Raw genomic sequence first — 13,070 nt, forward strand, 5'->3', positions numbered from 1 at the left:
TTATGCTTAATTGCATATATATATATTCTTAAAATATAAGGCTGAGTATTCCAGCTTTGTCCTTAATTTAGGTGTGGCTTTCATATTATACTTGACCTGCAATGAGATTTCAGTTCAGATTGATTGATGAGATAAAGGAGTGAAGGTTTACACTTGTCACATATATCATGGATAACATCCAAATTTAGAATCAAACTTTCTCAAGATTCCATCCTAGACACTACCTTTTTTCAATCAAATAGCTTAGCCTTGTGTCTGGGCTATTTTCTGAGAATATCATGTACTGAAAAAAATTAAATCTGACTTACACATTATGTTTTGTGTTCAAAAGGGGGAACACATTGATCTCTCCATTTCTTGATTATTTCTGGAGCACTTTTAGAAGAATAAAGAATGGATGGAGAAAACTGCTCTGTCTTGAATGAATTCCTTCTCTTGGGAATTAGTAATCACCCTGTAATCAAAGTGACTCTGTTTACCATGTTTCTAGTTGTTTATCTCATTATTCTTGTTGCAAACCTTGGAATGATCACTTTAATTCGAATGGATCCCCAGCTGCACACACCCATGTACTTTTTCCTCAGTCACCTCTCCTTCTGTGACCTCTGCTATTCCACAGCAGTTGGGCCCAAGATGCTGGTGGACCTACTTGCCAAGTACAAGGCAATCCCCTTCTACGGCTGTGCTCTGCAATTCTTGGTCTTCTGTATCTTTGTAGATGCTGAGTGTCTACTGCTGGCAGTTATGGCCTATGATCGGTACAAGGCCATCAGCAACCCCTTGCTCTACATGGTCAGCATGTCTAGCAGAGTGTGCTCCATGCTCACAGCTGGGGCTTACGTGGTGGGGATGGCAGACGCTTTGATACACACAACATTAACATTCCGCTTATGCTTCTGTGGGTCAAATGAGATTAACCATTTCTTCTGTGATGTTCCACCTCTCCTTTTGCTGTCTTGCTCAGATACACAGATCAATGAGTTAGTGATATTTACCGTTTTTGGCTTTATTGAACTGACCACCCTTTCAGGTCTTTTTGTGTCTTATTGTTATATCATCCTAGCAGTGATAAATATCAACTCAGCAGAGGCACGGTTCAAAGCTTTTTCCACCTGTACTTCCCACCTCACTGCTGTGGCAATGTTCCAGGGAACTATGCTCTTCATGTATTTCAGGCCGAGTTCTTCATACTCTCTAGATCAAGACAAAATGAGCTCATTGTTTTACACCCTTGTGATTCCCATGTTAAACCCTCTGATTTATAGCTTAAGGAACAAGGATGTGAAAGAGGCTCTGAAGAAATTTAAAAATAAAAGGAGGTTCTTTTGAAAATAGCATATATCTGTTTTTTTCCCAATCTTACACAATAATTTATGAAAATTGAAATTGTTTTCCCTAATGTTGTGTGATCCAATAGGTATTATGGAATAGATATTATGTAATATCCATTCCAATATGTGTGATTTCCTAAATAACACAGGCTTCTTTTTATGTCTTAAATTTCTATTTGGTACTCCTCATTTGTGGAAAAGTTTCAGCCTCTTCGTTTGCCAAATTTTTGTTTTTTGGTCTTCATATGTGCATTAATTAAATTTTCTGAAAGTCATAGAGTATTTTCTAACTTACCGTTGCAGTTCTATATGCTCTTTATTTCATGGTGAATCCAGCAGTTTTTATACTAATTAATCTTGTCTTTTAAGGGAAGTGATGAATGTCAATTAAATAATTATTAAAATTATTTCCTATAAACTTTAATTATGACATTGTATAAAAAAGGCCATATACTATAAGCCCAAAATTCATTGTTCAAATATAAGGAAGGAAGTTGACAAGTGCTTCCTGAAAATGGAGACAGTTAATCTGGTAGGGAAAAGATAAGCAGGAATTAACTGATCAATGCGAGTCAGCAGAGAAAGCATTCTGCGCAGATGGATGAGTAATTAGAGAAGCCCAGAGGTGTTTAGGATAGTGTCATTTAAAATAAACCAGTATGGTAGGTTAGAGTTCTACACCCACAACTTGGTCACTTCCTCCAGGAGGCTTTCCTTCCCTTTAACACTCTCTAAGCTTGGTTCACACATCCATTCCCCACTGTGCCTCAGAACATTCTTGAAACTATGACTCTGTTTTCTAAATCATTAAGCTCCTATGCAGGGTTATAGACCCCAAGTTTAAAGATTGTATATTTTATCTCTCTTCCAGACACCAACATAAATATGGGTAAACGAAGAGAGAAATATACACAAAATGGTTAATTTTATTGAATATTTATTCATATAAGTCAAATGAAAAAAAATTATTGAGTTCTAGTATGTGCCCTAAATACATGTTTTGTATCTTGCATATAAGTACATAAAGTGATTGTGAATGTTAGACATAATGGAAAGCTAAAGACATACAAGTAGACTATTTGGAAAATAATTACCAAAGAGATATTTTCTGGAAGTGTGCAAAATATTTGACAGTTTCACATGATCAAATCACTGAAAGGGGCTTGTTCAGTAAAACAGGAACAAAGACATATATTCAAAGGAACATACAAGAATCAGGGGCAATATTAAGTGTTTGCAACAATAAAGCAAGATAAAAGTCATTCAGTATTTGAAGTTCCCGTTGTGGCACAGTGGTTAATGAATCCGACTAGGAACCATGAGGTTGCGGGTTTGATCCCTGGCCTTGCTCAGTGGGTTGAGGATCCGGTGTTGCTGTGAGCTGTGGTGTAGGTCCTGCGTTGTGTTGCTGTGGCTCTGATGTAGGCTGGTGGCTATAGCTCCGATTGGACTGCTAGCCTGGGAACCTCCGTATGCCACAAGAGCGGCGCAAAAAAATGGCAAAAAGATGGAAAAAAAAAAAGTCATTCAGTATTTAAGGCTATCTAGGTGCCATTGTAAAATACCTTTGAGCAAAAATATTTCAGATTGCCAGTAAAATCCAACTCTGTAAGACAATGATACTTTTCTGTTCTCCTGGGTAAAAGTCTTTCTGAGATTCTGAGACCTGGAAAGGGAAGTATAGAGGAAGGGAAAAACTAACAAACAAAACTATGGATGATGCCTCTTTTAGTTTATAGCATTTCATCAATGAACCCATGATGTTTTGGAGATTTTACATAAGAATTAGGAACTCTCTTGAACTGCAGCAAAGACAAGAGTGGGGATGAATTAAAAGCCCAAGCAAAGATGGGCATCAATCTCAGAAGTGTAAAAATATCATCTAGCTAGCACATTGCTCTCCCATGAGGCAACTGTAACATATTTAAAATAGGGTATCAACTGAATCTTAGCTCCTAGAAACAAATCTATAACTAACATGTACACTAAACAGAGAAATGTTGAGAAGTAAATGAAGAATTCAAGCTCAATAAAAGGATGTCTAAAAATAAAAGGGACTGATTGGTAATATTTCTTAGATGTCTGTGTCTAAAGTTGTAAAAGCAAAGGATGGATAATTACTTAATAGATGTTATGGGATTCATGATTCGACTAGGGGATCGGGCTAATGACATGCAATTGATTTCTGTCTATTTTCCATAGAAATCAAGGAAATCTAGAAAAAATACTTTATCTTACATTATCTAATTAAATCCTAACTATATTTCCCATTTTTTTGTATTTCTAATTCATATGCTTCTCATAGTATATTCACCACCAATTGGTGGCAGATGTTGTCTAAGACAGACAGTAACAATTTCTATGTGTAAAAACTCATTATAACTCAATATCATCATCATATTTTCTTGTTTCTGCTCAAGTACTGACATTCTTAAATATGAGCATATCTGATGATGACAGATTAGGATATTTATTTGTTGATACAAGCAATTATCTACAAAATGGCAAAAAGCTGGTGAAAATTATTTATTAAAACAAAAAGCTACAATTTCTCATGGCTTTTATAAGTATGTGGCTCTTATTTAAGAGGAAACAAATTTGACTTAGCTTGATATTCTCTCCAGACACACTATGAACTGGAGAAATAATGACAACAAAAGTTGGTATAAATCTACCCTACACCATAACACACTATTGTGTGACCTTCAACACATCACATTTCTTCCTTGGTGCAAAGTTTTAATTCTATCAGAAAAGGGTGATGGGCCTCAGGGAAGACATCCCAGAACATACCACTTTAGCATTTGAATTATTTCAGGCTGAAAATAGTCAACACCCAATAGATTTGCGGAGAGATTTTCCTTTTCCTCAACTGCCTAAAATAATTCAGATATGGTGTCTTACTATAAAGAAAGTTATTAGAACATAAAATATTTTAAATCAAAAATACTTATTTTGGAGTTCCTATCGTGGTTCAGAGGGTTAAGAACCTCGCAAAGCCCCCATTAGGATGAAAGTTTGATCCCTGGCCTTGCTCAGGGGATAATAGATCTGGCATTGCTACAAGCTGTGGTGTAGTTTGCAGGCGTGGCTTGGATCTGGTGTTGCTGTGGCTGTGGCACATGCCTCTGTTGCAGCTCTGGTTTGACCCCTAGGCTGGGAATTTCCATATGTCCCAGATGAGGCTTTAAAAAGAAAAAATATATATACATATACTTATCTCCATGGCATGGCCAACATTTGTTTACCAAATATTTGTTTTTTTAATATTCTTATAAATTGTTTTCTTTCCCTTTGAAGTCCCAGATCCCACTGTCCTTCTTGGCTCAGGATAGCACATAAATCTCAATTGCTTGACTGTCAGGAAACATTTAATCTATTTACAGAATTCTCAGACAAAAGACATTAAATTTATTCTCTTCTGTTAATGTCTTATATGAATTTTTTTTATTAAACTAGCCAAGACCCTAAAAGGGAACAAAGGAAACGTTTTTCTCCACTACAAAATGTTTCAACTGAATAATATTTATTGTCGATTCCAGCTACCACATTCTATTGGATTTTATTCCATCAATGAATAATGAACAAACCTACTTTTAATTCTGGAGATATTAAAAAAATGGGTGGGGCATATTCATACCAAAGCACTATATTGCATCCCAAGGCCTATTTGACCTGAAATGGAGATGCTAATGATTGTCTTGTTCTGTGTACATGGGTTGGAAAAGAATTTTCCAGATTCATAGTGGGGTGAAAAGAAAAAAGTGTTTATTGGTATGAGACCCTGCTAGCACAATGGGATGACTCCCTGATAGTCAGGGAGAGCCAACTCTAAGTCCGTGTTCAAGTTTGTTTTTATAGCTTAGGGAGAGGAGATGTCTTACAATATACTTGCTTAATTACTGATTCTTTGCTTGGCCAGAAGCTTTGAGTGCTATCTCCTTGAAGGGGCCTTGAAGTCCCACAATGATGACAGATGGAAAAACAGTACAGATTGCATGAGCCTCAATACCATCAAGCCAGATGCATTTAACTGGCATGCATTCTGTATTTTGACTTTAAGGGACACTTCATAAAAGTGGATATCCAGATTTATTAGCAATAAGGGAAAATACATTTTATATAATGGCTAAAATTAAAATGACAGAGAAACATTAAGTATTGGTGAGGATTTGGAAAAAACAGGGGATTTTAATCAATCATCATAATAACAAATGCCTCAAGGCCACCCAACTATTTTCTAAAGGCAGATGGTTTCAAGTAGACAGTTGCCTACATAGTGTTACAGATAGAGGCACAGTAGCAGCAGGGGTGTCATAGAGACATGTTGTTTTTTTCTCATATAAATTTCAGCTAAGTCATTTTCTTCCATGATATATGAAAACAAACTTCAATTAAATCTGAATCCATTTAGGAACATGGCAATCCAATTTTTAATAATAGTGCAGCCATTCCAGCTCATCGTCTCATAATGGAGAGAAGCCACACTAAATAGTCTGCAAGCACAATCATGTTTAGGAAGCTAAATTTAGGTCCTGTCTCAACAGAGTGAATGCTGAAATGCTTTGTCGTCCCTGGAGGTATAAGTGACTGATGCAAAAATGAATTTGGAAAGGAATCAGAGTAAAGGAAGGAAAGACAAATCTCATTCCTTCAAATCTGTACCTAGGAAGAAGACAATGGTAATGAAGTTCTTGGGTGGCAAACACATTAGCATATTCAGTTTAATATATGGCAAATTATTATAATTATTTAGTGTGAGCTTGGCCTTAACAATATCTTCTATAACAGCAAATTGATTATATTTATAAAGACCTCACTGTGCAAGTAGAAAGGCGCATATATAAATGAATAAAACACATAATTTGTTAACGAGTGTACTGTGTCTAGTGGGCATTGCAGAGTTGAAGAAGAATAGAATATACCCTCCTATGATGTCACTTTGGGATATTGATTACCTTGAATATAAGTTACTTAAAAAATAGTTATGGGAAAAAGACATTCTGAGCTTCCTCTATCCTACTGAAAGCTGGAAATAAATCTCCCATGTGAAAAGTACCCTCCCTATACAGAAAGGTAGGAGACATCCTTATCACCAGAAATAAGAAATTTAGGGCTATGAGGAATACATTCACCAGTTGTGTTACTTTTTCACTAATTAATACCACAATTCCAAATCCCATTGTCTTGTCAGTTCTTCACAAATTTATTTTTTTTCTTTGTCTGAAAGTTATAAAATATGTCTGCTTTGGTCAATTTTTTGCATCTCATTCTTTTCATGGGACTCCCATAAATATAAAATTAGATTATTTTTTTCTTCTTTACTCTGTCTTATGTCAATTTAACTATTAGGACAGTCAAAGAACCTAGGGGGAAGAAGGGAAACATTTCCTGCCCCTACACAGTTAAAAAAATTATTGAAATGAGGGTGGTTGACATTTATTTTGGGGAAAGGATCCAGACGATGACTAATGAAAAAAGCAATATGTATTATTGGTCTTTCAGAAATGGAAGACACTGTATGGCAAAGGAAAGGAAAGGAAAATCATTAGTGGAGGGTCTATTCTAATTTCATTAGACATCCGCTTTCACTGGAGTATTGCAGAAATTTATGATAGCCAGAAAGCATAGCATTAAATTCTGTTAACTTTCTTAACATTTCTTTCATAAACTTGGTGAAAATAGTGAATGATTAAAATTTCAGCCCTTGCTAAAGTTGTTGTACCCACAGGAGAAAATGCAGAATCAGAAATCCAATTAATCATGTTCTTATAACACAGAAGAAGACAGAGGCTTTGGAGATTTAAGTCCCCAAAGTCACTAAATAGAAGTAAAATGCAATCTTCCTGTTGTTCTTGGACAAGAGATAGGAACAGAAAGATTTTCTCAACTGGGTAAGCCTAAAAATGGAAAAGATTCAAGAATAGAAGGAGAGAAACTATATCCTTTTGGAAAAATGAGGAATCGGTTATAGAGAAATTTATAAATAAATTGTTTTATTTATTTAAATAAACTCTGTAATCTAATGGGAAAGGGTGATATTTCTTTCTTTCTTTCTTCCTTTCTTTCTTTTTCTTCTTCTTTTAGGGCCACACTCATGGCATATAGATGTTCCCAGGCTAGAGGTCAAATTGGAGCTACAGCTGCTGGCCTAAGCCACAGCCACAGCAACGTGGGACCAAACTGCATCTTCGACCTACACCACAGCTCATGGCAACGCTGGATCCTTAACCCACTGAGTGAGGCCAAGGATCTAGGCCTCAACCTCATGCTTCCTAGTCAGATTCATTTCCACTGCACCACAATGGGAACTCCTGATATTTCTTTCTTAAGCCTGTGTAAATTTGACTAACCACATTTGTCATTTGTGTAAGGATATGAAATATTTTACTGATTTATATTTTAATCAAGGTGGATAAGTAAATTATTATTTTTATCATGTGTGATATCACTGAACATGTAAATTTAAGATTTTATACTTATCTTTTGTCATAATAAGAGATATAACATATTAGGAATACCAAAATCTGCAAATTCAATCCAAATGTATGCAAATTTATCCACTATAGTCTGTTATCGCTACCTCTTTTTATCACTTCTCCTTGGCTTTCAATGTGTTTGTTCTCAGGCAAAGGTCAGTCATACAAATGGATATTAAATGTTGTGACAAAACCAGTGAAGGAGCATCATAGAATAGTTCAATAAAACATGTTTTATGTTTCAGCAAACATTAAAGATGTTATAAACCAATAACAGTACCATAATAATTTATATTTGTTAGCTTATATGAAATGTCATTGTCAGTTATACAATAAGTTCTTTTTCTTTAATAAAGAAATAAAAGTGATCCTCTTTTCCAATCTCAATCTCAGTATGTCAATTTTTCATCTATTTGACATTTACACTAGACATCATTTAATTATTCTAAGCAATGTTAGGGTTCAGAATACACTTTTACACTTCCTATTTTTTTAAAAATAGCCACATTTATGCTACATGAAAGTTTCTGGGCCAGGGACTTAATCTGAGCCACAGCCATTACTTACACAGGAGCTGCAACAATGCCGTGATCCTTAACCTACAGCACTGAGCCAGGGATTGAACTTGTGCCTCTGCAGCACCCTGAGCTGCTATAATCAAATTCTTGACCCACTGTGCCACAGCAGGAACTCCCCAATTTACACTTCTAAGTGATTTGTACTTAATAGACTTGATGAATCCAGGCGTTTCCTTACTAATGAATCATTATAGTGAAAATGAGAACCATTAATCAGCTAATCTTATACACAATTTATAATAAATTGTAAAGTAGAAAAAAGTGAATCTTTAATTTCAAGCAGAATGTCTCAAACTAGATGGGCGGAGATAGTTAGATTATTTTAATATTATCAGACTAAAACAATGAATAGAAAAACCAGGAAAGTGTCTTCACAATTTCCCTGAAAATAGCAAATGTCAAAGCCAGCATGATCAACTCTTGTATATTACAGCCTGTCCACACCAATGTGGTGACCTTTCTACCCTATTATTCAAAACACCACTCTTTCCACTCCAGTGGGTCCTGGATGTTGTGTGTCTTCATCACTTTTTATTAAGGCTACATATGTTCTGAGGAGTTCATAGGGAAAAGGGGAATGTTATATTAGGAATTCATCACAGTGCTGCCTGTCCACCACTTTGAATGAGTGGATAACAAAGGAGTTTATTCATTATCTGTACCTCTCACTTAATACTTAATGCATTTCTCTATATACCAGATATAATCACAGTTCTCTAAAAAAAAAAAAAAAAAACACACACACACAGAAAAATAGGAATTTCCTGGAGGTGCAGCAGGTTAAATCAGATTCACTTTTGTAACTGCAGCATTTTGGGTCACTGCTATTGCAAGGTTCCATTCCTGGCACAGGGAGCTTCCCCATGTGGTGGGTGCAGCCCCAAAACAAAAACAAACAAACAAACAAAAAACAAGTGAAAAACAAGAATAAAAATAATTTTGTCAAATGACCTAGTTTATCTGGCCAGGTGGATGGTAAAAATTCGTTCCTTGACTCTGAGAACATCAACTTCTTAATATTAGATAAAAGTAGCCTAATTTATCCTAAATACGACATAGAATGAAGTAGAAACAGAGTGATTAATTGAATTGAAAGTGTGGTGCAAACACTTCACAATGCTATAGAAATGCTAAGTGGCATCATAATCATTTTATAAATACATTCCAAATTGCATATATTTCCAAAGAGTCAGGTTACCATCAAGCAGACCTAGCACTGTCTTTCTCTTCTATAATTATGGGTATATAAAAATGACCAGCATTTTGTTAAGATAGTAAAATTATACTAAACCTTCACTTCCATTTCCTCTTTCACAACCAGGGATTTCCAGGTCTGAGCGATGGCAGCTGAGAACTGTACCATGTTTACTGAGTTCACGTTCCTGGAACTTTCAAGCAGACAGGACGTGCAGCAGGGGCTCTTTGTGCTCTTCCTGCTGGTTTATGGCATAACTGTGGTGGCCAATCTAGGGATGATCCTGCCGATCCAGAAGGACCTCAGACTCCACACACCCATGTACTATTTCCTGAACAATCTGTCCTTCTGTGATGTCTTCTACTCCTCCTCTGTCTCTCCCAAGATGCTGGCTGATTTCTTATGTGAGCAAAAGAGGATTCCATACAATTTATGTGCTGTCTAGATGTACCTTTTTGGGACCTTTGCAGATGTGGAATGTCTTATGTTGGCTGCCATGGCTTATGACCATTATGTAGCCATTTGCAATCCACTCCTTTATACAATGGCCATGTCCAGGAGAGTCTGTACCCGGCTTGTGGCTATTGCCTACATTGTAGGTTTGGTGGATTCAGCAATCCACACCTGTTGTACATTTCGACTGTCATTCTGCAACTCCAATATCATTAAGCACTTTTTCTGTGACATTCCACCCTTGCTAGCCCTCAGCTCCTCAGATACAACCATCAATGAGATAATGTTGCTCATCTCCAGTTGTTGTGTTGTGGGCTGTAGCATCATCACTGTCCTCCTCTCCAATAGCTACATCCTAACCACCATCCTTAGAATGAACTCAGCCGAGGGGAGATGCAAAGCCTTCTCTGCATGTGCCTCCCACTTAACTGCTGTGGCTGTGTTTCATGGCACACTCCCGTTCATGTATTTCAGACCCAGCTCCAGTTACTCCATGGACATGGACAAAGTAGCCTCTGTCTTCTACACAGTGGTCATCCCCATGTTAAACCCACTGATCTACAGCTTAAGGAATAAGGAAGTGAATGGTGCCCCAAAGAAAACAATCAGCACTAAACTATGTGCTGGATAATACAGGGTTTTCATCCAAATCTATTTAAAGATTCTGAGAGCTGAAGCTCAAGTCCCTTGATATAGATTCCTGTAGTCTCACCTGTACAGGATATTGCCTCTTACTTACCTTTGTGCCTAAGTTGATTGTAGGGAGTAGGTATTGTTGACCTTCATCTTTTCTCCAAACTAAGGAAAAGTCATCTTGGAGTCACTTTACTTTTTTGCAAAGATAGTATTTTTATACCTCTCTTTCCTGTTCTTGAGTTGCTCTAGTATGAGATATTTTGGGCAAGTAATATTTCCACCAAGTTAATTTAAGTTATCTTCCTTAAGCCTTCAAACTTTTTTGTTGTTTTACTTTTCTTTAAAGTTTTATTGAGGTATAGTTAAATTACAGTGTTGTGATCATTTCTGCTGTACAACAATGTGATTCAGTTATACATACATGCTACATGCACATCCATTCCTTTTCAGATTCTTTTCTCATACAGATTATTACAGAATATCAGGTAGAGGTCCCTGTTGGTCAATCGTTCCACATACCACAGTGTGCACATGCCAAACCCAAACCCCCAGTCCATCCCTCCCTGACACCTGTCCCCTTTGGTAACCACAGGCTTGTTTTCAAACCGGTGAGTGTTTATGTTCTGCAAATAATTTCATTTGTATTGTTTTTAGATTCCACATAGAAATTATATTATATGTTGTTTAAACTTGCTCAGGCAAAAGTGAGGGTTAGTGGGTCCAATCAGATTTGTTTTTATCTTTTTATGTACTTACATCATCCTATAAATATTCCAACACTGAGAAGTAAATAATTGTTGCATAAATAAATAAGAAATTTCCCTCTCTATACTAAATATTCCATTAAAGCACAGACCTTACTGTCTTAGTCACCATTATTTCTGCTTTTCTCTTCACAATGCTTGGCTTCAGGATACTGTTAATTAATATTTATTGAATAAATGAAAGAGTATAGCCTGAAAAAGTAATGCAAATTTGAACATTTGTAAATTTCCCAAACAAACAAACAAAAAACCCAACAAGATCCTCTTTTAATTTCATTCTAGCATGTTCACTTTAGGTGAAATCTATCTGCATTTGTTTTCTTTTGCCTTAGGCAGAAATGAGACTCTAGGACAGGCATTATTTGCTGCAAAAATCTTAGACTATTCCTCTTCCTTCTGCCTCAAGTATATCAGCAAATATTCCCCCATCCTCCAGCTCCCCAGGGGTTCATAGCATTACACCACTTAAAATTGAAAGAAATGGAATTCCCATTGTGAATAAGCAGTAATGAATCAGACTAGCATCTATGAGGATGCAGGTTTGATCCCTAGCCTTGCTCAGTGGGGTAAGAATCTGGCATTAACACAAACTGTGGTGTAGGTCACAGACCTGGCTTGGATCCTGCATTGCTGTGGCTGTGGTGTAGGCCGGCAGCTATAGCTCTGATTTGACCCCGAGCCTGGGAACTTCCATATGCTGTGGGTGTGCCACCCACAAAAAAAAAGAAATAAATAAAAAAACTGAAATGCTTCATTGATATATAATTTACATTGGAAATGGTAAACAAAATTTTAACATTGGTCACTGCTATTGCGTTGTGCTTAGTGGTTGATGTTAGTGAATCCTGTAACCTCTTCTAAAAACTAAATTAATTTTGCATATTTGATTCACCCTGTATTCAATAAACAATTAATCCAGTTGTGAAAACATACCACCATTTCAACTTCTCAGAAGTGTTAATTTTATCTTAGGTTGTTGCCAAGAAAGGAACATGGAGGATCTATTTTTGGTTCCAAGAGGAGAGAGTAATGTCTTATGCAAGGTTATTATGTAGGTCCTCTCCCCTAATTATGAATATTCCTTTCGTGTACAAAATGTGTCAGTTGTTTTGTAATCAAAGCATCATAGGAAGGAAACAACATATGAGAGACATGAAATTTTCAGCAGGTCATTTGTCTTGCATTGTAGATTAAACAGAATTTTAGACCAAAATGTTTTACAATGTCTTCAATACTTTCTTTTATAATATAGACAATTTATTTGTTGTTCATAGAATATATCCTATATCATGAACACACAATCACTGTCCAAACCTCTTTTTAACCCAATGTACATTATTAAAAACCCCTCAAAATATTCATATCTATAAAAATGAAACCCGCTCTACTATGTAAAATTGGCTTCACTGGCCATCTGTCACATATACATGTAACAATAAAAGATACTCCCTTTTTTCTGTTAGATTTTCCTTTCAAGATTTCAATTTAAGAGACTTTACAAATGGTCAGGAAACCCATCTTGTTTGTTTTTGTTTTCCTTTTATATTCACTTTAAGAAAATGATAAAGACAGAAGAGAATTTAAGAAAATAACAGTTTGAACTCAGATAGACCTGATTTCAAACCTGTATACTG

At 36.1% G+C, this 13,070-nt stretch overlaps 1 protein-coding gene and 1 pseudogene across 1 annotated transcript; both read left to right on the top strand.

Annotated features, from left to right (window-relative positions):
* The first annotated feature begins 393 nt into the window (after positions 1–393).
* Positions 394–1,329, top strand: LOC146406242 (olfactory receptor-like protein OLF2). Its single transcript, XM_085003103.1, has one exon. It carries the CDS (start codon positions 394–396, stop codon positions 1,327–1,329), a length of 936 nt encoding a protein of 311 aa, XP_084859229.1.
* Positions 1,330–9,728: 8,399 nt separating this feature from the next.
* Positions 9,729–10,667, top strand: LOC100520482 (olfactory receptor-like protein OLF2; annotated as a pseudogene).
* Positions 10,668–13,070: the final 2,403 nt, after the last annotated feature.

This window comes from Sus scrofa, chromosome 1 (genome assembly GCF_054392235.1).
Source record: "Sus scrofa isolate SSC_HxYL_T2T_F1_AM1 chromosome 1, Sscrofa_HxYL_maternal_Yorkshire_Landrace_v2.0, whole genome shotgun sequence".
NCBI classification, from domain to species: domain Eukaryota; kingdom Metazoa; phylum Chordata; class Mammalia; order Artiodactyla; family Suidae; genus Sus; species Sus scrofa.